A 23,281-nucleotide genomic window follows, 5' to 3' on the forward strand; every position below is an offset into this window, starting at 1 on the left:
CGATTTTTTATACTTTATTTTGAAACAGGGTCTCACTAAGAGGTGGAGGGCTCATTAAGTAGCTGAGGCTGGCCATGAAACTGCGAGACCATCCTGTCTCAGCCTCCCAAGTACTGGGATCACAAGCATGTGCCACCACGCCTGGCGGCCATGTCTTTTTTTTTTTTTCTTGGTCGTACTGGGGATGGAGCCCAGAAGCTTTCTACCTCTGGGCTATACTCCCAGACCTATTTTATATTTTTATTTGGAAACAGGGTCTCAGTAAGTTGCTAAGAGCCTCACTAAGTAGCTGAGGCTGGCTTCGAACCTGCATGATCCTCCTGTCTCGGCTTCTCAAGTACTGGGATTACAAATGTGCGCCACTACGCCCAGCTATGTAATTATCCTCTATTCAACAAATATTTATCAGTCACATCACCTGTTGGTCATTAAGGTTTCCCTGTAGTAAAGAGTCAATGATGATACGTTGACTGAAGTTCCTTCCTTTTCGTTCTTTTAAAATTTTCTTTAAAATAGATTCCAGCTGCACAAGGGCTTTGAGAAGAAAAACCAAAACACTTAGAATACAAGCAATTGTGAAGATTCGTCATTTTGTACTTTTATTGGTACAATGTAATCATGCAAGGGGATAGAGAAATGCAAGCACAGAGCACTGGAGGTGCTTCTCCCTATCCCAAGCCAACCTCCCGCCCCTCCTCAGACATATCAGTGGATTGGCAGTGACACCTTCAACATGGGCACAGTATTGTCTGAACGGTGTCCTTCATCAGGTCTCCTTTTCCCTTCCCCACATCCCTCTCCTCACTGATCTAACATGGCTTTGTTTCCTCTTTTCTCTCCAGCTCCCACATATGTGAGACTTTTGGTGACCAGCTAATCTCACTTAGCACAATATTCTCTAGATCCATCCATTTCCTCTCAAATGACCTAATTTTTTCTTTATGGCTGAGTAAAATTCAATCGTGTGCATATACACCATATTTTCGTTAGCCATTCATCTGCTGACAGACACCTAGTTAGTTCCATAATTTGGCTTCTGTGAACTGTGCCGCCACAGAATGAATGTGGATGTGTCACTATAGTATTGACTTCATTTCTGTTGGAAGGAAACTGAGGAGTGGTATATGACTGGGTCATATGGTGGCTCCATTGCTAGTCTTTTCAAGAAACTCGATACTGATCTTAATGTAAATTAGTGGTTGTACTAATTCACAATACCACCAACAGTGTATAAGAGGTCCTATTTCCCCACATTTTCATCAGCATTTATTATTGTTTGTGAGATTAAACTTTTTTGTGTGGTACTGAGGATTAAACCCAGGGGCATTTTACCTCTGAGCAACACCCCCAGCCCTATTTTATTTTGTTTTTTATTTTTTCTGGTATTGGGGATTGAACCCAGGGGCTTTTCTACCTCTGGGCTATACTCTCAGATCTACTTTTTTTTTTTTTTTTGTGGTAGTGGGGTTCCTGGAAACCCTTCTACCTCTGGGCTACACTTCCAGACCTATTTTTATTTTTGGAAACAGGGTCTCTCAAGCCAGAGTGCTGGCTTCGAACCTGTGTGATCCTCCTGTCTCCGTCTCCCAAGCACGGGGATTACAAGCTTGCGCCACGACGCCTGGCCTCTCAGACCTATTTTAGACTTTATTTGGAAACAGGGTCTCACTAAGTTGCTGAGAGCCTCACTAAGTAGCTGAGGCTGGCTTAGAACCTGTGCAATCCTCCTGTCTCAGCCTCCCAAATGCGGGGACTACAAGTGTGCGCCACCACACCCGGCCTATTTTATTTTATTTTTTATTTGGAAACAGGGTCTCACTAAGTTGCAGAGGGCCTCACTAAGTAGTTGAGGTTGGCGGAGAACCTGTGATCCACTTGTCTTAGCCTCCCAAATACGGGGATTACAAGAGTGTGCCACCATGTCCAGTTGATATTAAACTTTGAAAAGTAATTTTGCACAATCTTTCATAATCCTAGTTCTCGGGAGGCTGAGTCAAGAGGATCATAGGTTCGAGAAGAGCTTCTGCAATTTAGTGAGGCTCACAGCAACCTAGTGAGACCCTGTTTCCAAATAAAAAGTAAAATTGGTCTGGGGGTGTAGCTCGAGGGTAGAATCCTCTGGGTTCAATACCTTGTACTATAAAAAAGAAAAGAAAAGAAAAGAAAAGAAAAGAAAAGAAAAGAAAAGAAAAGAAAAGAAAAGAAAAGAACAGCGTAACTTACCATCTTCATATTGTTTTTTCCGAGTTGTACTTTTATCAAGTGACCCATCTAGAAAGCCTTTTCCAATCTCAGACCAAACCTGAAAATAGAAAAACATGTTATCTATTATCTAGTATGCAGATTTTCTAAATCATATGGATCAGTGTAAGCTAATAAGCAAGGGATTCCTTCTTCACTGACAAATCTGATCATTAAGCTCTGCCTTGTGAGTAGACTGCACAATCATTTACTCTACAGTCTCAAGGTAGGATTCAAATATATTGTAATGATTTTAGTCAAGGTGCTTTCAAATGAATTAGAAATAGAAAGTAAAAATTATTAAAAGGATAGGAATATAGAGGGGGAAAAACACAGCAGTAGAGTGAGTATAATTCATATGTAATAATATATTTTTATTTCACCTGAGATACTGATAAACATTGGCTGAGGCCCAAACAAGGTTTAAAACTAATCTAAGACTGCAGATGATAAACAGCTGAATAGGAATTCAGTGTTTCAACATTAGTTCATTAGCTCCTCAAAAAACTAACTTGAGCTGGGTGTGGTGGTGCACGCTTGTAATCACAGCATTTGGGAGGCTGAAGCAGGAGGATCCAGGTTCATGGTCAGCCTTAGTGAGGCCCTCTGAAACTTAGTGAAACCCTGTTTCAAAAATAAAGAATAAAAAAATAGGGTTGGGGGTGTAGCTCGGAGGTAGAATGCCCCTGGGTTCCATCCCCAGCACCACACACACAAAAAAAACAACTAACTTGATTACAACTCAAAACTCTAGAAAACCCTGGGGTAAGAACACAACACTTATCATTCAATGGCTTTTTTTTTTTTTTTTTTTTTGCAGTAGTGGGATGGAACCCAGGGGCATTCTACCTCTGAGCTACACTCCCAGCACTATTTTTTATTCGTTACTCTGAAACAGGGTCTCACTGAGTTGCGAAGGGATCACTCAGTAGCTGATGCTGTCCGCGAACTGTGATCCTCCTGTCAAAGAGCTGGGCGTGGTGGCGCACTTGGAATCCCAGTACTCAGGTTGCTGAGACAGAGGATTGCAAGTTTATGGTCAGCATGAGCAATTTAGCAAGACATTATTTCAAAATAAAAAACTGACAGTACTTGGGAGGCTGAGACAGAAAGATTCCAGGTTTGCGGCCAGCCTCAGCTACTTAGCGAGGCTGTTTCAATATAAAGAATAAAGCCGGGTGTGGTGGAGCACGCTTGTAATCCCTGTGCTTGGGAGGCTGAGACAGGAGGATCACACAGGTTCCAAGCCAGCCTCAGCCAATTAGTAGGGCTCTCAGCAACTTAGTGAAACCCTGTTTCAAATTAAAATATAAAATAGGTCTGGGAGTGTAGGACGGAAGTAAAAGGCCCTTGGGTTCCATCTCCAGTACCAAAATAAAAATAAAATAAAATAAACTTAGTGAGATGCTGTTTCCAAATGAAATATAAAAAATAGGTCTGGGAGTAGAGCCTGGAGGTAGAAATCCTCTGGATTCTACCCCCAGTACCACCAAAAAAACTTAAAAAACTTAAAAAACTTAAAAAATAAATAAATAAAATAAAACAAAAAATAAAAAGGGCTCAGATGTAGCCCGGTACTCCTTCCACCCCAACACACACACACACACACACACACACACACACACACACACACACACGGAATAAAAAATAGGATTAGGAGTATAGCTCTGAGGTAGAATGCCTGGCATTCTGGCATTTGTGGTTCCTTAGTACTGAAAAAAAGAAAAACAAACCCCCCAAAATAAAAACTAAGCTAGGCATAGTGGTGCACATTTGTAATCCCAATACTTGGGAGACTAAAACAGGAGAATGTAGGTTCGCAGCCAGTCTCAGCAACTTACGAGGTGCTCTGCAACTTATTGAGACCATTTAAAAAATAAATAAATAAACAAAAGTAGGGCTGGGAGGGTAGCTCAGAGGTAGGATGCTCCTGGATATAATCACTAGTACTACAAAAAAACTAAGATAAAAAAAATAATATGGCTAGCAGTATAGTTTGGGGGAAGAATGCCTCTGGGTTCAATTCCCAGAACCAAAAAATAATAATAATAATAATAAAGAGTCCTCTACTTACTCTTACCTTACATTTCAAATTACTTCAGTATAAAAAAATTAAACTATTAAATGTACAGTAAAGAGGGAAGCCTAAGCCAGGTGTGGTGGTGCACGCTTATAATCCCAGCATTCAGGAGACTAAGACTGGAGGATCACGGTTTGTGGACAGCCTTAGCTACTTAGTGAGGCCCTCCGCAACTCAGTGAGACCCTGTTTCAAAATAAAGTATAAAAACTTGGGCAGAGAGTGTAGCTCGGAGGTCGAATGCCCCTGGGTTCTATCCCCAGACCTGCCAAAAAAAAAAAAAAAAAAAAAGGAGGGAAGCCAAAAGCTTGAGAGGTAAGGTTGGCATTCAATTTAATCTCATGAAGAGAAAACATTCAAATTCAGCACGAGACTTACTTACTGTGCCATGATTCTTCTGGAAGTGTATAACCTCATGGTCATCTTCAAATGAACCACCCATTACTATCTGTATAACGCACTTCATAGCGAAACCAAGCATATGCTGGCTCAGGGGCACGTGCTGGGTCTCTGGGTAGGAGAGCCATTTGTCTAACAATTCTTCTGAAAGCTGAAAACAGAAGCCCTCTATTTACTGCTTACTCTCACTAAATTTAGAAAAATCAGGCAAGTAGATTCATTTCACAGCATGCACAGTTCAATTCTAAAGTAAGCTTTAAGGCATTTTACACTCATTTTCAGTGGTTCAGGTTCAACTTCACTTAAAGGGCCGATTTGTAAAACAAAACAGAATGACTACCACATCAACAGAAATAAAAATTTAAATTTAAAATGAAAAACTTAAAAAATCCCTAACAGAAATTAGAGACCAAAATGATAGTATGCACTTAAAAATAGTTCACCAGAGTAACTGATTTAACCAATCAATAAACATAAGTATATAAGAGCTTTACACGGGCTTCAGGAACAAGAGCCTCTTGGAATAGCTCCATCAAGTCTTTTATTCACCATAAATCTATTAAATTCTTTGTAGAATAAAAATATGTCGTAAAAAGATCACAGGCTTTGGAAACAGAAAAGCCTTCGTTTTTTCTTCCGGCTCTGTCACAGCAATGTGGCTTTGGGAAAGTCACTTAACATCAGATGCCTCTCAGTTGAGATGATCCCTCCTCCCTCGTCTATCAGAGAGGGTCAAGTATATACATGCTGCATAATGTGGAAAAGGTCTTGTGACCTAGTATATGTAAAGTACCTATTATGTTAGAAATCTGAGTTCCATTTCTATGTCAATTGTATGAAAGCTCATCACAGTACAAAGGAATAAAATTAAAGACGACGTCATGGTACATGGCTATAATTCCAGTACTTAGGAGGCTGAGACAGGATGATTTCAGTTTGAGGACAGCCTTGGCACGTTAGAGAGACCCTTAGTAACTTAGCAAGACTCCATTTAAAAATAAAGACTAAAAAGGGCTGGGGTGTAGCTCAGAGGTAGAATGCCCCTGGGTTCAATCCCCAGCACCACAAAACAAAGTGAATTGTCTGGGCATGGTGGTGTATGCCTGTAATCCCAATACTTAAGAGGCTGAAACAGGAGGATTACAGGTTTGAGGATAGCCTCAGCCACTTAGTGAGATCAGGCTAGGGATCTAGCTGAGAGGTAGAATGCCCTTGAGATCAATCCCTAGTACCCAAAATGAATAAAAAGGCTGAGAGGGTGGCTTAGTGGTAGAGCACCCTTGAGTTCAATCTCCAGTACCACCATCAAGAAAAGTAATATATACATATATAATTAAAATATTGATTTTATATATATATTATACATATAATATTTTGGTGGCACTAGGGACTGAACCCAGGGGTATTCTACCTCTGAGATACATCACCAGCCCTATTTTATTTTGAAACAGTCTCACTAAGTTGTTGAGGGCCTTGCAAAATTGCTGAGGCTGGCCTTGAGCCTATGATCCTTTGGTCAAAGTTTACCAAGTACTGGATGACAAGTGTGTGCTACCACGCTTGGCTGAATGGATCACTTTAAATCTCACTATATAGAATATACCTAAAAGAGACTGAAGCCAGGCCTGGTATCCCACGCTTCTAATCCCAGTACTTGGAAAGCTAAGACAGGAGAATTGCAGGTTTGCAGCCAGCCTCAGCTACTTAGTGAGGCCCTGTGCAACTTAGTGAGACCCTGTTTCAAAATAAGAATAAAAAATACATCTGGGGGTGTAGCTTGGAGATAGAATGCCCCTGAGTTCAATGCCCAGTACCACACACACACAAACAAAAATGAGAAGACTGAAAAGTCGGGTGTGGTGGCACATGACCTGTAATCCCAGTATTTACGAGGCTGAGACAGGAGGATCACAGGTTTGAGACCAGCCTCAGCAATTTAATGAGAACCTGTTTGAAAATAAAGTAAAAATGGGCTGAGCATGTAGCTCAGAGGTAGAACGCCCCTTGATTCAATGCTCAGTACCAAAAGATAAATAAATAAATGACTTGGGAAGCTGAGGATTACAGGTTTGAGGCCAGCCTCAGCTACATAGTGAGGCCCTCTGCAACTTAATGAGACCCTGTTTAAGAATAAAAAATAAGCCGGGCGCGGTGGCACACACTTGTAATCCCAGCGTTTGGGAGGCTGAGACAACAGGATTGCGGTTCGTGAACAGTCTCAGCTACTTAGTGAGGCCCTTTGCAACTCAGTGAGACCTGTTTCAAAACAAAGAATAAAAAACAGGACTGGGGGTGTAGCTCAGAGATAGACTGCCCCTATATTCCATCCCTAGTACCGTCAAAAAAAAAAAAAAAAGGCTGAGGATTGGAGCTCAGAGGTAGAATGCCCTGGGTTCAATCCTTAGGATAGATAGATAGATAGATAGATAGATGATAGGTAGATTAAAAAAAGTTTGAAAAATAGAGGATGTCAGAAAAGATGGTTAGAATACCTTAATTAATTTATTTATTTTTATTTTTTGGTGGTACTGGGGTTCCTGGAAGCCCTTCTACCTCCAGGCTACACTCCCAGACCTATTTTTACATTTTTATTTGGAAACAGGGTCTCCTAAGCCAGCACGCGCGGCTGGCTTCAAATGTGTGCAATCCTCCTGTCTCTGCCTCCCAAGTGCGGGGATTACAAGCGTGCGCCACCATGCCTGGCTGAATAACTTAATTTAAAGCACAGGAAACAGAATTCTTAAAGCTTTTTTTTTGTGTGTATGTGGTACTGGGGATTGAACCTGGGCATTCTACCTCTGAGACATACATCTAGCCCTGTTTTTTATTTTTTTATTTTTATTTTATTTTATTTTTTTACAGAAGTATTTTTATTTTATTTTTAATTTTTTAATTTTTTAATTGGTGCATTGTAATCATATATCACATTGGAGAACAAGACTTGAGAGAATGTACAAGCACATATCATCCAATTAGCTTTCATGCAGCCCCCATCCCATTCCCTCCCCCTCCCTGATCCCATGCTTGTTTGGTGACTAACTTTGATACATTTGTTTATGTACCTCCTGTGTTTTAGAGACGCTCCATCCTCCCCTATTCCATACTCTCTGATTGGTCACCTTAGTTGCTTCACTACAGGGCCCTTTCTATAGCTGGACCTCTTCCCGTTGCCCCTTTCCTCCTAGTTTTTGCAGATTAGGGGAAGCATCTGATTTTTATTTTCTGCGATATTTCTCTGTGCATGCCACGTTGCAAGTACCGATCCCACTCTTGACGGCCCCAGTAGTGGCCTGGCTACCCGGTGGACTGATCCAGACCTCACTGGCTCAAGCAGCGTCCTTGCCTCATGGGAGGCCCTGATTCTGGTCTCGCTGGCCCTGACACCAGCCTAACCCCTCAGCTGGCTCCAATCCCGACCTCGGAGGTCCCAGTAGCGGCCTTGCCTCACAGCAGGCTCCGATGCCGGCCATTGGCCCCGGCACCAGCGTAACCCCTCGGCAGGTTCCGATCCTGGCCTCGGAGGCCCCAGCATCAGCCTAGCCTCACGGCAGGATCTGATCCCGGCCTCGCTGGCCCCAGCACCGGCCTAACACCTCGGCAGGCTCCGATCCCAGTTTCGGAGGCTCCAGTAGTGGCCTTGCCTCCTGTCAGGCTCCGATGTCAGCTGTTGGCCCCGGCATCGGCCTAATCCCTCGGCAGGCTCAGATCCCGGCCTTGGAGGCCCCAGCACTGGTCTTGCCTCACGGTGAGCTCCGATCCCAGCCACGCTGGCCCTGGCACCGGCCTAACCCCTCGGCAGGCTCCGATCCCGGCCTTGGAGGCCCCAGCACCAGCCTTGCCGCACAGCAGGCTGCAATGCCGGCCTCGCTGACCCCAGCACCGGTCTAACCCCTCGGCAGGCTCCGATCCTGGCCTTGGAGGCCTCAGTAGCAGCCTTGCCTCACGGAAGGCTCTGATGCCAGCCAGTGGTCCCGGCACCGGCCTAACCCCTCGGCAGGCCCTTATCCTGGCCTCGGAGGCCCCAGCACCGGCATTGCCTCATGGCAGACTCCAATGCCGGCCTTGCTGGGCCCAGCACTGGACAAACTCCTCAGCAGGCCCTTATCCTGGCCTCGGAGGCCCCAGCACCGGCCTTGCCTCATGGCAGACTCTGATGCCAGCTTCGCTGACCCCAGCACTGGCCTAACCCCTCGGCAGGGTCCAATCCTGGCCTCAGAGGCCTCAGTAGTGGCCTTGCCTCACAGAAGGCTCCGATGCTGGCTGCTGGCCCCGGCACCAGCCTAACCCCTCGGCAGGCTCCAATCCAGGCCTCGGAGGCCCCAGCACCGGCCTTTCCTCACGGTGAGCTCCTATCTTGGCCTAGCTGGCCCTGGCCCTAGCCTAACCCCTCGGCAGGCTCCAATCCCGGCCTTGAATGCCCCAGCACCAGTCTTGCCTCACGGCAGGCTCCGATCCCGGCCTCACTGGCCCCAGCATTGGCCTAACCCCGCGGCAGGGTCTGATCTCGGCCTCGGAGGCCCCAGTAGTGGCCTTGCCTCATGGCAGGCTCCGATATTGGCCATTGGCCCCAGCACCGGCCTAACCCCTCAGCAGGCTCCGATCACTGTCTAGTAGCTCCAGCACCGGCCTTGCCTCACGGCAGGCTCTGATCCTGGCCTCGAAGGCCTCAGTAGTGGCCTTGCCTCACAGAAGGCTCCGATGCCGGCCATTGGCCCCATGGCCCCGGCACCGGCCTAATCCCTCGGCAGGCTCTTATCTTGGCCTCAGAGGCCCCAGCACCGGCCTTGCCTCATGGCAGACTCCGATGCCGGCCTCGCTGGCCCCAGCACCGGCCTAACCCCTCGGCAGGCTCCAATCCTGGCCTCGGAGGCCTCAGTAGTGGCCTTGCCTCACAGAAGGCTCTGATGCCGGCCGCTGGCCCTGGCACCAGCCTAACCCCTCGGCAGGATCCAATCCAGGCCTCGGAGGCCCCAGCACCAGCCTTTCCTCATGGTGAGCTCCGATCCTGGCCTTGCTGGCCCTGGCACCGGCCTAACCCCTCAGCAGGCTCTGATCCCGGCCTTGAAGGCCCCAGTACCGGCCTTGCCTCACAGCAGGCTCTGACTCCGGCCTCACTGGCCCCAGCATCGGCCTAACCCCTCGGCAGTGTCCAATCTAGGCTTCGAAGGTCCCAGTAGTGGCCTTGCCTCATGGCAGGCTCCGATGTCGGCTATTGACCCCAGCACCGGCCTAACCCCTTGGCAGGCTCCGATCCTGACCTTGAAGGCCCCAGCACCAGCCTTGCCTCACGGAAGGCTCCGGTCCCGGCCTCACTGGCCCCAGCACCGGCCTAACCCCTCGGCAGGCTCCAATCCTGGCCTCAGAGGCTCCAGCACTGGCCTTGCCTCACAGCAGGCTCCAATCCCAGCTTTGCTGTGTCCGTCTCCGGCCTCACCCCTCGGCAGGCTCCAATCCGAGCACCCTCTTCGCCCAACCAATTGTCCCATGTTGTCAAGGGTACGTGGTGGTAGCATTCTGCCTCTGGGGTTATTATTTCAAAGGTTCCAGGTGTAATGCATCAGATCTCTGCATCCCCTGAGTACTGGCCATTGCCATTGACACTGCCTCCACCATTTCAAATCCTTCCCAAGCTCTTTTTCCTCTCTGAATGTTTTCCAGTATTCCTAAGCATGCGTGACAGTAGCATTCAACATTTGGTGTAATTTCTCCAAAAAATAAGGTTGGTAGGATTCGATTTCTGCTTCTCCTGAATACAAGTCTCCACCGCCATCGCAGAGACTGCTTTCAACACCGCCTTTCTCCTTGGTCTCCGCTAAACTCTCTCCTTACAGGTGATGTCCAAGATTCTTAACAATATAGAGAAACAGCAGTCCTCCTTCACGGGGAATTTTTCCATAAGTTCCAGTGCATTTGGATAAGTTTTGTCTGCATCTCCAGTGTTCTGGCTTCCGCCACAGCCTTCTTAACTCCTCTCCGATGTTTTTCTTTTTCTTTTACTTTTTTTTTTTTTTTTTTTAAAATAAGAGAAGACAGTATATGTGGTTTGAGGAGGTAGTGGGATCAGGCACTCAGTAGCACTGTGACCTGGTCAGTTTCCCCATGGGTCCAGCATGCTCTGCACTACTCTGCCTAGGGCCCAGAGTCCTGCGACCCGGGCCGCAGCTGTTCCAGAGTCCAGTGTGCCCCGCCTGACCCCTGCCCGGGACCCAAGGTCTTACTGGGCCCGGTTTCTCCAGGGGTCTGGCGTGCTACGCGTGGGTCCGGCCCAGGGCCCAGAGTTCCGCGACCTGGGCCCCGGCTGGCGTGCCCCTGTTTTTTATTTTTGAAACGGGATCTCACTAAATTGCTGAGGCTATCCTCAAACCTGCAGTTCTCCTGTCTCAGCCTCCCAAGTACTGGTATTATAGGCATGTGCCATCACACCTGGCTTCATTAAGGCTCTTAACAAAAATGTTACTAAACAGGACATGATATGATGCATGCCCGTGATCCCGTCCTTGGAAGGTGGAGACAGGAGGATCACAGGTTTGAGACCAGTCTCAGAAACATAGTAAGATCTTGTTTCAGAATAAAAAATAAAGTTGGGCATGGTGGCACACGCTTGTAATCCCAGCATTCGGGAGGATGAGACTGGAAGATCAGGTTCATGGACAGCCTCAGCAACTTTAGTGAGGCCCTTTGCAACTCAGTGAGACCCTGTTTCAAAATAAAGAATAAAAAATAGGGCTGGGGTGTAGCTTGGAGGTAGAAAGCCCCTGGGTTCCATCCCCAGTACCGTTAAAAAAATAAAAAAAAACCTGTACAATCCAACATATTAGTTAATGCTTATGGTGAATTCAGAAAGCCAGCCTCAGGTCCTAAATGAATTTCAAATAGAATTCCAGCCCGGCTGGTGGCAAACTCTTGCAATCCCAGTACTTGGGAGGTTGTACCAGGAGGATCCCAGGTCTTAGGCCAGTCTCTTAGCAACTTAGTGAGACCCTGTTTCAAAATAAAAAAAAGCTGCCGGGAGTGGTGGCGCACGCTTGTAATCCCCGCGCTTGGGAGGCAGAAACAGGAGGATCGCGCAGGTTCGAAGCCAGCCCCGCGCGCTGGCTTAGGAGACCCTGTTTCCAAATAAAAATGTAAAAATAGGTCTGGGAGTGTAGCCCGGAGGTACAAGGGCTTCCAGGAACCCCAGTACCACCAAAAAATAAATAAATAAATAAATAAAAATAAAAAAAAGTAGCTTGGTATGGTGATGCTGGCTTATAATCCCAGCGTTTGGGAGGCTGAGACAGGAGGATTGCAGTTTGTGGACAGCCTCAGCTACTTAGTGAGGCCCTCCGCAACTCAGTGAGACCCTGTTTCGCAATAAAGAATAAAAAAAATCAGGCTGGGGGCGTAGCTCTGAGGTAGAATGCCCCTGGATTCCATCCCCAGTATGGCAATAAATAAATAAATAAAATAAAATAAAAATAAAAGTTTAGAAAGTGCTGGTGGGTGGAGCTGAGTAGAACACTTGTGGGTTTAATCCCCAGTATCTTGGTGGGGGGAGGATAAAATATTGAAGTATTTAAAGCTAATCAGCATAATACATTCACTAATTAGAAAGTATTTATCAAAAGCTTGCTTTATATCAAAAGTCAAGTATACAGTAATCAAACTAGAATCATCACTGATTAGACAGGCAAAGTGGTGCATGTCTACAATTCTCATATTTGTGAGGCTGCAACAGGAGGTTTAGGAGTTCAAGGCCAGCTGTAGCAATTCAACTTAATGAGACCCTGTTTCAAAATAAAGAATAAAAAATAAGACAGGCTGGGAATGTAGCTTAGTAGTAGAAGCACGGTCTGCTCATACAGTATGGTGGTAATATAATTACACCAAAATTCCACTGTCCAGGGAAAACACTGGGAAGATAGAAAGTATTTTAAAATGTTAAACATAGTTATCACTGGGTAACGGATAGTATTTAAAAATGGTTCTTTGGGGCCCAAATGGTGGGGCCAGTAAAATTAAAATTAACTAAGAAAGAATATAGAAAAAGAGTGGCAAAGACAGGGCATGTCAATAGTTTAAAAATATCTCTACCTTGCACAACACCAGATCAAACTACTTAGTACCTTACCTTTAGCAGGGAAGTAAAATTGCTCTGCAGGGAATCAGTCACAGCGTTTTCATACAACTTTTTCCTCATGTGGCTTTCACTCCCGCTACCACTACCAGACTGATACTTTAGTAATGACTTTAACATGGTTTCAAACGGGTCCGCTGAAACAGAAAGATTAATTTTATTTTATTTTTTTTTTTGGTGGTACTGGGGGTGGAACCCAGAAGCTTTCTACCTCCGGGCTATACTCCCAGACCTTTTTTTTTTTAATATTTTATTTGGAAACAGGGTCTCACTAAGTTGCTGAAAGCCTCACTAAGTAGCTGAGGCTGGCTTCAAACCTGCGCGATCCTCCTGTCTCAGCCTTCCAAGCGTGGGGATTACAAGTGTGCGCCACCATGCCCAGTTAAAGATTAAATATTTTTAAGTAAAAATAGTCACTCAAGCCAGGCAGGTGGCACATGCCTGTAATCCAAGTACTTGGAAGGCTGAGACAGGAGGATTACAAGTTTGAGGACAGCCTCACCAAGTAGTAAGACTCTCATCAACCTAGTGAGACTGTTTCAAAATTAAAATAGAATAGGGCTGGGGATGTAGCTCAGAGGTAGAGTGCCCCTGGGCCCAACCCCAGCATAATGCACAAACCACTCAAACAAACAACTGAGCAAGAGAAACAAGAGATCAGGGAGGTAGGAGTGACCTCTGAGAGCACCACAGCTTTTTTATAACTCTCTTAATTGTCCTGTCTTTTCTTTTCTTTCCTTTTTTTTTTTTTTTTTTGGTGGTACTGGGGATATAAATTTTAGATTTTCTCTGGCTGTTTATGTACATTTATTTATGCTTCCAGATGTAACCTGGGATTTTTTTTTTTAACACTGGGGATTGAACCTGCAATATTTTCAGATTCGTCCCAAAAATCTTACTCTTATTTGTATCTATCTATCTACATATATATATATATATAGTGTGTGTGTGTGTCTGTGTAGATATATACATTAAACAATACCCTCATAATTTTACAATATTGAATCATAAATTAAGTAATAAAAACTTTAGCACAATGCCTAGTAAGTACTACTGTAAAGCACTCAATAAATATCATCTATTTCTATGCATGAACAATGTGTGGTTACCAGCCAGGCTTGGTGGCACATGCCTGTAATTCCAGTGCTTGGGAGGGTGAGTCGTAAGGATTACAGGTTTGAGGCCAGGCTGGGCAACTTAGTGAGATGCTGTTTCAAAATAAAAAAATAAAGCTCGACGTGGTGGCGCACGCTTGTATTCCCCGTGTTTGGGAGGAGGAGACAGGTGGATCACGAAGCCAGCCATGCTGGCTTAAGAGATCCTGTTTCCAAATAAAATACAAAATAGGTCTGGGAATATAGCCAGGAGGTAGAAGGGTTTCCAGGAACCCCAGTTCCACCAAAAAATAAAAATAAAAAATAAAAAAGCCAGGCCTTGTGGTGCATGCTTTTAATCCCAGCATTCACGGTTGATGGATTGCCTCAGCTACTTAGTGAGGCCCTTTGCAACTCAGTGAGACCCTGTTTTATTTATTTATTTATTTATTTATTTATTTATTTATTTATTTATTTATTTTTGGTGGTACTGGGGGTGGAACCCAGAGGCTTTCTACCTCCGGGCTATATGCCCAGACATTTCTTATATTTTATTTGGAAACTGAGACCCTGTTTTAAAAAACACAGATTAGCTGGGCATGGTGGCGCACACTTGTAATCCCTGCACTTGGGAGGCGGAGACAGGAGGATCGTGCAGGTTTGAAGCCAACTGCGCTGGCTTACGAGACCCTGTTTCCAATTTAAAAAGTATAAAAATGGGTCTGGGAGTGTAGCCTGGAGGTAGAAGAGTTTCCAGGAACCCCAGTACCACCCAAAAAAAAAAAAAACGTCTGGGAGTGTATCATGGAGGTAGAAGGCCCCTGGATTCCATCCCCAGTACCACCAAAAAATAAAAAATAAAAATCTAAATAAATAAATAAAATAAAAAATAAAAATTAGGTCTGGTGGTGTAGCTTGGAGGTAGAATGCTCTTGGTTTCCATTCCCAGTATCGCCCCCCCCAAAAAAAAAGAAAAAGAAATTATATATATAAACAAACCAGAAATAAATAGTGTTACACACTTGTAATCTTGGGAATGAGACAGGAGAATTCACAGGCTGCCTGCCAGCCTCTGCAATTTAGTGAGACTGTTTCAATATAAAAGAATAGCCAGGTGTGGTGGTACACGCGTACACGCTTGTAATCACAGCATTTGTGAGGCTGAGACAGGAGGATCATGGTTTGCAGACAGCTTCAGCTACTTTGTGAGGCCTTTTGCAACTCAGTGAGACCCTGTTTCAAAAATAAAGAATAGCCGGGCGTGGTGGTACACGCTTGCAATCCCCGCGCTTGGGAGGCAGAAACAGGAGGATCGCGCTGGTTCGAAGCCAGCTGCGTGCGCTGGCTTAGGAGACCCTGTTTCCAAATAAAAATGTAAAAATAGGTCTGGGAGTGTAGCCCGGAGGTAGAAGGGCTTCCAGGAACTCCAGTACCACCAAAAAAAAAAAAAAAAAAAGAATAAAAAATCAGGCTGGGGGTGTAGCTCAAAGGTAAAATGCCCCTAGGTTCTACCCCCAGTACCACAAAAAAATAAATAAAATAGAGGATATAACAGAAAGGTAAAATGCTTCTGCATTCATCCCCCAGTACCACAGTAAATAAATAAATAAACAAATAAACAAACAAGTAAATAAATAGGGCTGGGGTATAGCTCAGACATAGAATGCTTCTGCATTCATTCTCCAGTACCCCCCCCCAATAGCATACAAGGTTTAGGTCTTTACAAAAATTTACTATTTGAAGGTTCAGCCAGTAGAAAATTTAACTTACACGTCTTATTGGGGTTGACATGCTGCTTCAGTACATCAACGGTGCCCAAACTAACCACCAGGCGCCCGCCAAACCAGAAGGAAACCACAGGCCCGTGTCTCTCGTGTAAGTTCACCAGGAACTCATGCAAACTCCCACTGTTCACAATATCTGGAAGATTACCATCTCTGATAAGAGAGAAAATTTAACAAAATAATAAATATAACTTAGAAAAATCAGAAAAACCATAATTGACTCTGTGTCAACAAATGAACAAAGGTTCGTCAAAAGCAAATTACTAACAAAATCCAAAACTCAGTTACTTTTGCCTTCTCACTTTGTTTCTACAGTTTGTTTGTTTATTTATTTGTGGTACTGGGGATGGAACCCAGGGGCATTCGACCTCCGAGCTACACTCCCAGCCCTATATTTTATTCTTTATTTGCAACAGGAAGTAGTAGCTGAGGCTGTCCTCGAACCACGATCCTCCTGTCTCAGCCTCCCAAATGCTGGGATTACAAGCATGCGCCACCATTCCCAGCTTCTAGTTTAAATTAGACGTGAATTTTTATGAGAATTTTGCAAAAACATAGACTTCAAACCAAATAAGGAGGCTATACAAGGAACATCCTACTTAGATCCTGGAGAAGTATTCAATTGCAGCAGCACCTCCCTCTGAGAGCCATGGGCTACATCAGAGGTTGAGAAAAGTCAGACCAGCTACAGCAACTTTTTCCTTCTGTCTTAATTCTTTCTATTCTCAGCTCTCTCTAGTAAGGGGAAGTGAAAACAATTAATGCTTTACTTAAACAGCCTCTTACCAAGGTTGAGGTTGTGTGCCCAGAGATAAAGTAAACCAAGGAATTGATACCAAAATGCAGAGCTAACTCTGCTTGATTTTTTATTTTTTATTTTTGCAGGTCTGGGAATGGAACCCAGGGGCATTCTACCTCCGAACTACACCCCTAGCCCTATTTTGTTATTCTTTATTTTGAAACCAGGTCTCACTGAGTTGCAGAGGGCCTCACTAAGTAGCTGAGGCTGTCTGTGAACCGTGATCCTCCGGTCTCAGCCTCCCGAATGCTGGGATTACAAGAGTGAGCCACCACGCCTAGCAACTCTGCTTGATTTCAATACTCACTTTTCATCAGTTGGAGTAATCCCTGGAATTCCTGCAGCTCGTCTGGAAGCCTTAAGGAAAAAGAAATTAGTTTACTATAATGAATTATCATATATCCTATAAGTCAGAGGTGTTTTAACAAGACATCTGCACAACCTTAACAATTAGCTTTGCAATTCAGTTGAATTTAAGGGGTTATTTCAATGTTTAAAATATAAAAAAATTGTCTTTGCATAGAAAAGAAGTACCTTAATAATAATCCTGTGTCAATTAAACTATGGCATTAGTTTAATACCAATGCAGGCATGGTGGCATATGTTTGTAATCCCAGCACTTGGAAAACTGAGACAGGGGACCATAGGCTGGAAGATAGCCTCAACATCTTAGTAAGACCCTGGGAAACTTAATGAGACCTTGTTTCAAAATAAAAAATGAAAAGGGCTGGGAGTATAGCTCAGAGGTAGAATGCCCTGAGTTCAATCCCTAGTAGGACCAACCAAACAAAACTAAAACATTCAATTTGAGAATCAATTCTGATTTTTGTCAGTGATACTAGTACTAATCAAAGTTTTATCTATTTGACATTCTGCCTTTTTTTCTATTTAACATATAGAAAAAATGATATTTATTTATATATTTAATTGGACACTTCATCATGTTGCCAGAATTGTTGTCTTTTTGTTTTTATTTTTTTCATGGTAGGAATTGAACTCATGGCCTTGGACATGCGAAGCAAGGTCTTTGCCACTAAGCTACACCCCCAACTCTAGAACTGACTAAACGTTTTCCTATAATAGTGCTGTAAAATATCTGAACTAGCCAGGCATGGCAGTGCATGCTTGTAATCCTAGTTCTTGGGAGGCTGAGACAAAAGAGTGGCAGATTCACAGCCAGCCTTGGCAACTTAGTGAGGCCCTCCACAATTTAATGAGATCCTGTTTCAAAATTAAAATAAAATAGGGCTGGAGATGTAGCTTGGACATAGAATGGCCTTGGGTTCAATCCCCAGTACCACACACACACAAAGAAAGAAAAAAAGAAAAGAAAAAAGAAAAAGAAAACAAAATATCTGAATTATTCCCTTCCTTCTTCCCTCCCTCCCTTCCTTCCTTCCTTTGGTACTAGGGATGGAACCCAGGGGCATTCTATCTCTGAGCTGTACCCTCAGCCCTATTTTATTTTATTCTTTATTTTGAAACAGGGTCTCACTGAGTTGCAAAGGGCCTCACTAAGAAGCTGAGGCTGTCTTTGAACCGTGATCCTCCTGTCTCAGCCTCCCAATACCTAGTACCAAAAAAAAAAAAAAAAAAAAAACTTTTTGAGTTTGCAGCCAACCTCAGCTACTTAGTGAGGCCCTTTGCAACTTAGTGAAACCCTGTTTCAAAATAAATAAAACTGGAGTCAGGCATGGTGGCACATGCTTGTAATTCCAATATTTGGGAGGCTGAGACAGGAGGATCGCTGTTTATGGACAGCCTCAGCTACTTAGTGAGGCCCTTTGCAACTCAGTGAATCCCTGTTTCAAAATAAAAAATAAAAAATAGGACTGGGGGTGTAGCTCGGAGGTAGAATGCCCCTGGGTTCCCAATCCTCAATACGGCAAAAAAAAAAAAAAAAAAAAAAGAAAAGAAAAAGAAAGAAAGACGTAATTATTATTATGTTATTGTAATAAAGGGTTGAGCTGAGGAGCATTCTACCTATAAGCTATACCCTCAGCCCTTTTTGTGTGTATTTCAAAAATGTATGTGTGGTACTATGGAGAAGGAGGAGCATTCTGCCTCAGAGCTTGACATCTGTCGTATATTTATTTATTTATTTATTTATTTATTTATTTATTTATTGGTGGTACTGGGGGTGGAACCCAGAGGCTTTCTACCTCCGGGCTATACTCCCAGACCCATTTTATATTTTATTTGGAAATAGGGTCTCACTAAGTAGCTGAGGCTGGCTTCGAACCTGCGCAATCCTCCTGTCTCAGCCTCCCAAGCGGGGGATTACAAGCGTGCGCCACCACGCCCGGCTTTTTATTTTTTATTTTAAAACAGTGTTTCAATAGCCAGGCTAAAATTATTAATGGCTGAAACAAGTTTCTTGATTTCTCTTTAAAGTGATGGATTGATTACCTTCATCTATTATCTCTTCCTTCCTGAAGCCCCAGTAAAGCAAAAGTGAAGAAGTAAGGAAGAAATGAGAACGGAACAGAACAGTGTGTGAACTTTTTTTTTGAAAGTGTTACGCTGTCATAGGCGTGCTTAATTGACACAGAGCCTTCCTCTGGGGGTCTGCAGCAGAGGATTCCTATAAGAAGCAATCAGAGTTGCACTCTAGGAAGTAGAAAGGTCGGATAAGACAAGAGGCTGCCTTAAACCTGAGTCGTGAGAAGAAGTCTGTTTAAATTGTTTCTTGGCCTTTTGTGTAAATGTCTACGTCAGATCCCCAGGCCACCCTAGATGTCCTCTTCCATTCCTGTAATTTCCACTTCTTCTGGAAGCAGTCTCTGAGAGTTGAGATTCAGGAACAATGGGCTGGGGGTGGTAACCTCTATAATTCTAAGGAAAAATCAATTCCAAGTCAAATTTTACACCAAGCCAAACTGCTACTCAGTATCGACGGGGAAGAATGACGGAGGGCTTCAGAAATGATGTAGTCAGAGGAAAAAATAGAACTGATGTGTTTGAATAGTTGGACAAGTTCACTGAGTGGAATTATGACAGAAATGAGGAAGTACTTAGAAAATCTGCCAGGTAGGGACCAGTAAGTCCTAATACTGCATAAACAGTAACTCGCACACCCACCTTGGTGCCCACTGCCGCAGCAGGCTTGTGGAGGAACTTCTGGGAGTCTGTGTAGCTCTGGATAAAATGGCTCCTACACTAACTTCCATACTTCACCAGCAGACAATAAAAGGCAGGGCCCAGAATTCCAGGTAAAATGTTCTCCTGCCCTTTACTATACCTCCAAAAGAGCTAAATCAATGAAGGGCATCCCAAACTGGCACACACCTGGCAAGAGCCTGCAAGGCTGATCCTAATAATCATAGCCTTGCAACTATTACGTTCCTTGAAGTCATCCAGAATATTATGACATTTCCCTTACTTTAGATATCACAAGAAGCCCAGGACTGTAATGTCCCACATTTCCTAGACTACATAAATTTATCTTCTTTCCTAACTCATCTTTCTCTCTCCTGTCCACCCCCAGTACCTCAAAAAAAAATAAAAATAAAAATAAAAACAAAGGCTGGGATCCCAAAAAGGGGTCAGAGTTCAACTTTCCGGCTCTCCAGCACACGTGCCAGCATGCTGCTTCTCCTTCTCTTCTCTATTTCCCACTGATTTTGTAATAAAGATTTGTTAAAGCTGCACCAAGCTGCCTGTTAGTTTTAATTTTTCTATTCAGCAAACTTTAGTTTAATACGAAAAAGAGCCCTCAGCACCATTTAAACTGTAACAAGCACCATCTCTCATCAAACTAGTCTAAAAACCTTCCCTCCTTGCCCCAGTCCCATAAGTTGTCGTTTTTTTTTGTTTGTTTGTTTGTTTGTTTGGTGGTACTGGGATGGAACCCAGGGGCATTCTACCTTCGAACTATACCCCCAGCCCGATTACTTCTTTCTTTCTTTCTTTCTTTCTTTCTTTCTTTCTTTCTTTCTTTCTTTCTTTCTTTCTTTCTTTCTCTTTCTTTCTTTCTGATTACTTCTTTCTTTCTTCCTTCCTCTTTTCTTTCTTTTTTTTTCTCTTTCTTTTTTTCTTTCTTGTACTAGGGATGGAACCCCAGGAGGACTGTACCTACAAGCTACACCCCCAGCCCTATTTTTTAGTCTTTTTATTTATTTTTGAAACAGGGTCTCACTGTATTGTGAAGGGCCTTGCTAAGCTAAGTAGCGAGGCTGTCGGTAAACCAGTATTCTCCAGCCTCAGCTTCCTGAATGCTGGGATTACAAGCCTGTGCCACCTCGCCTGACTTTATTCTTTATTTTAAAACAGGGTCTCATTGAGTTGCAGAGGGCCTAAGTAGCTGAGGCTGGCCACAAACCTGCAGATTCTCCTATCTCAGCCTCCCAAGTGCTGGGATTACAAGCATGCAGTAACCAAGGTTCTTTTTATACTGATCTAATACAATTAATTTTTTTGTTTTTTTGTAGCTGAGGCTGGCCACAAACCTGCAGATTCTCCTATCTCAGCCTCCCAAGTGCTGGGATTACAAGCATGCAGTAACCAAGGTTCTTTTTATACTGATCTAATACAATTAATTTTTTTGTTTTTTTGTTTTTGTGGGTCTGGGGATGGAACCCAGGGGCATTCAACCTCTGAACTACACCCCCTACTCTATTTTTTATTCTATTTATTTATTTATTTATTTTTGGTGGTACTGGGGTGGAACCCAGAGGCTTCCTACCTCCAGGCTATACTCCCAGACCTATTTTATATTTTATTTGGAAACAGGGTCTCACTAAGTTGCTGAGAGCCTAAGTAGCTGAGGCTGGCTTAGAACCTGTGCGATCCTCCTGTCTCAGCCTCCCAAGTGCAGGGATTACAAGCCTGCGTCACCACACCCAGCTTTATTCTTTATTTTGAAATAGAGTCTCACTGACTTGCAGAGGGCCTCACTAAGTAGCTGAGGCTGTCCATGAACCCCACGATTCTCAGGTCTCAGCCTCCCAAATGCTGGGATTACAAACATGCATGCACCACCATGCCCGGTTAAAATTAATTTACTTTTGAGACAAGGTTTCACTGTGTTGCCCAGGCTAGCCTCTCCTGTTCTTGGAACCTCCCTCTGAGACTGACAAGGTGGGGGGAGACACTAGAATGGTCATGGGGATGTACAGGGCAGCAAGGCGAAGGTGAGCTTGCCAGGACAAATTTAAGATGGACTTGAGGCAAAATTAAGCAAGCCCTTATGAAGGAAAATGCAGGTGGTGTGGAAGGGAATAAATACCACCCTTAACTTGACCAAAGATGGCCTCTGAGTTATGGAATCATAGATTTTGCCACTTTAGCCCCCCCCCCCAACAGCGTTTCACTTAGACAACAATGGGATGTAATACTCTGTTGATTGGTTAAATTTAAGATTACTCCACAAATTCTTGTGCCTATAATAGCAAAATAACTCCATTTTGTTTCTGTCAGCCATTCTACACTGTTTCATTTACTGGCCCTCCCTTTCTGCTCTGCACAAAAGTAAAATGTGCTGCTCAAGGTTGAGACATTAAGCTCTTGCCAAATAAGATACGGATAACCTCCAGTTCTGCTTCTGCAAGATGGCTAGCTTGCTCTGGCTCAGCTCAAGGCCACCTGCGTGTGTTTTTCCCCCTCTTTTTCCCCTCCCCTACATAAACCTCTCTCCCTGGCTGAGGGCGGCCCTCCAGTCAGGTTTCCAGACTGAGGGTACCACTGCTGGCCAGTTAATAAAGGCTTCAATTGGCACATTCCCTTGGACTCTCCAGTCTCTCACTTCTTGGGAAACCTGCATGAAACAGGGAAAGTTCCCAATATGGGAATTCAGCAGCCCACAAAGTCATGGTAGGAAAAAAGTCGAAAGACCATTCCAAATACATATGCATGGAGGAAGGAAGGGGCCAGGGGGACTATATAAGGCTTCCCATGTCCATAGCTCCACGCCTGTCTCCATTTTCCATTCCAGGAAGCAGCCCAGAAAGGGTTTCCAGACCCTTGCTCTGGAACCTAACCCCTTATTCGTGTCCTTCTCTTTAACTGTATCCCCACTTTCCTAAACAAACCTTTAATGCTCCCCTACTTGTGCTTTTATGTTAAAATCTTTCTATAAAAAAAGCAAGAACGAAGGAAAAAGGGCCGCCTTTAATATTTTTTCCAGGATAGCATCGTCCCAGCGGGGATCAGCTCGCCCGGAGCCCGGGCTCCGGGGTCCAGTGTGGCTCGACACGGCCGCTGGGCAGCCGGACGGAGCGAGTGTCATCCCCACTGGACCCCGGAGCCCGGCGGGCGGCGCCGCCGAAACCCCGGGCACCGCCCTCCTCGCCCCCGCGGCCGCGCGGAGCTTGGGAATGCTGCGGGAGAATGGCCGGGCAGTGGTTACCGGGTACAGGTAGAGCACCGCGCCCACCAACGCCAACAAGAAGGTCACGGCGAAGATCGCGAAGTCCAGCATGGCTCTTCAGTCGGGAGCCACGTCTCGGATCCTCCGCTCGGGCAGCAGCTCCTCGGCCTGGCGGGACCCGAGGAATACGCGCGCGGGGGCGGGGCGCCCGAGGACCTGCGCGCCAATGGGCCCCAGGGGGTGTGGCCAGGCTGCGTGGGGCCGCCAGGAAAAGCAATGGATCCCCGAGCAGCCAGGCCATCCTGCCCCCTATGGCATGGATGAGATTCCAGAACTGCCCTCGCCTCAGGGGACAGAGTTGCAAGTAGAAGCAGAGCCTAGGCTACCAAGAAACTTTAGGTGTCACCACTGCTGTGTCCCAATACACACTTACTCCAATGGATTTAATATAACGGTTTGAAA

General features: G+C 44.7%; 1 protein-coding gene across 3 annotated transcripts in view; it reads right to left on the reverse strand.

Annotated features, from left to right (window-relative positions):
* The window catches only part of CYP20A1 (cytochrome P450 family 20 subfamily A member 1), a gene marked incomplete at both ends in the record, with an annotated part of 37,741 nt that extends 14,770 nt beyond the window's left edge, over positions 1-22,971 (reverse strand). Inside the window, 7 exons of one of the 3 annotated variants that reach the window (XM_080690332.1) lie at positions 419-534; positions 2,224-2,302; positions 4,703-4,870; positions 12,830-12,972; positions 15,700-15,866; positions 16,820-16,869; positions 22,859-22,971. In XM_080690332.1, the coding sequence (XP_080546458.1) occupies positions 419-534; positions 2,224-2,302; positions 4,703-4,870; positions 12,830-12,972; positions 15,700-15,866; positions 16,820-16,869; positions 22,859-22,930 (795 nt within the window). Of the gene's footprint in view, positions 1-418; positions 535-2,223; positions 2,326-4,698; positions 4,871-12,829; positions 12,973-15,699; positions 15,867-16,819; positions 16,870-22,858 lie in introns of those variants that run through there. The other 2 variants (XM_080690330.1, XM_080690331.1) reach the window with 2 other exon arrangements.
* Positions 22,972-23,281: the final 310 nt, after the last annotated feature.

This window comes from Muscardinus avellanarius, assembly GCF_963383645.1.
Source record: "Muscardinus avellanarius genome assembly, chromosome: 2".
Classification (NCBI taxonomy): Eukaryota; Metazoa; Chordata; class Mammalia; order Rodentia; family Gliridae; genus Muscardinus; species Muscardinus avellanarius.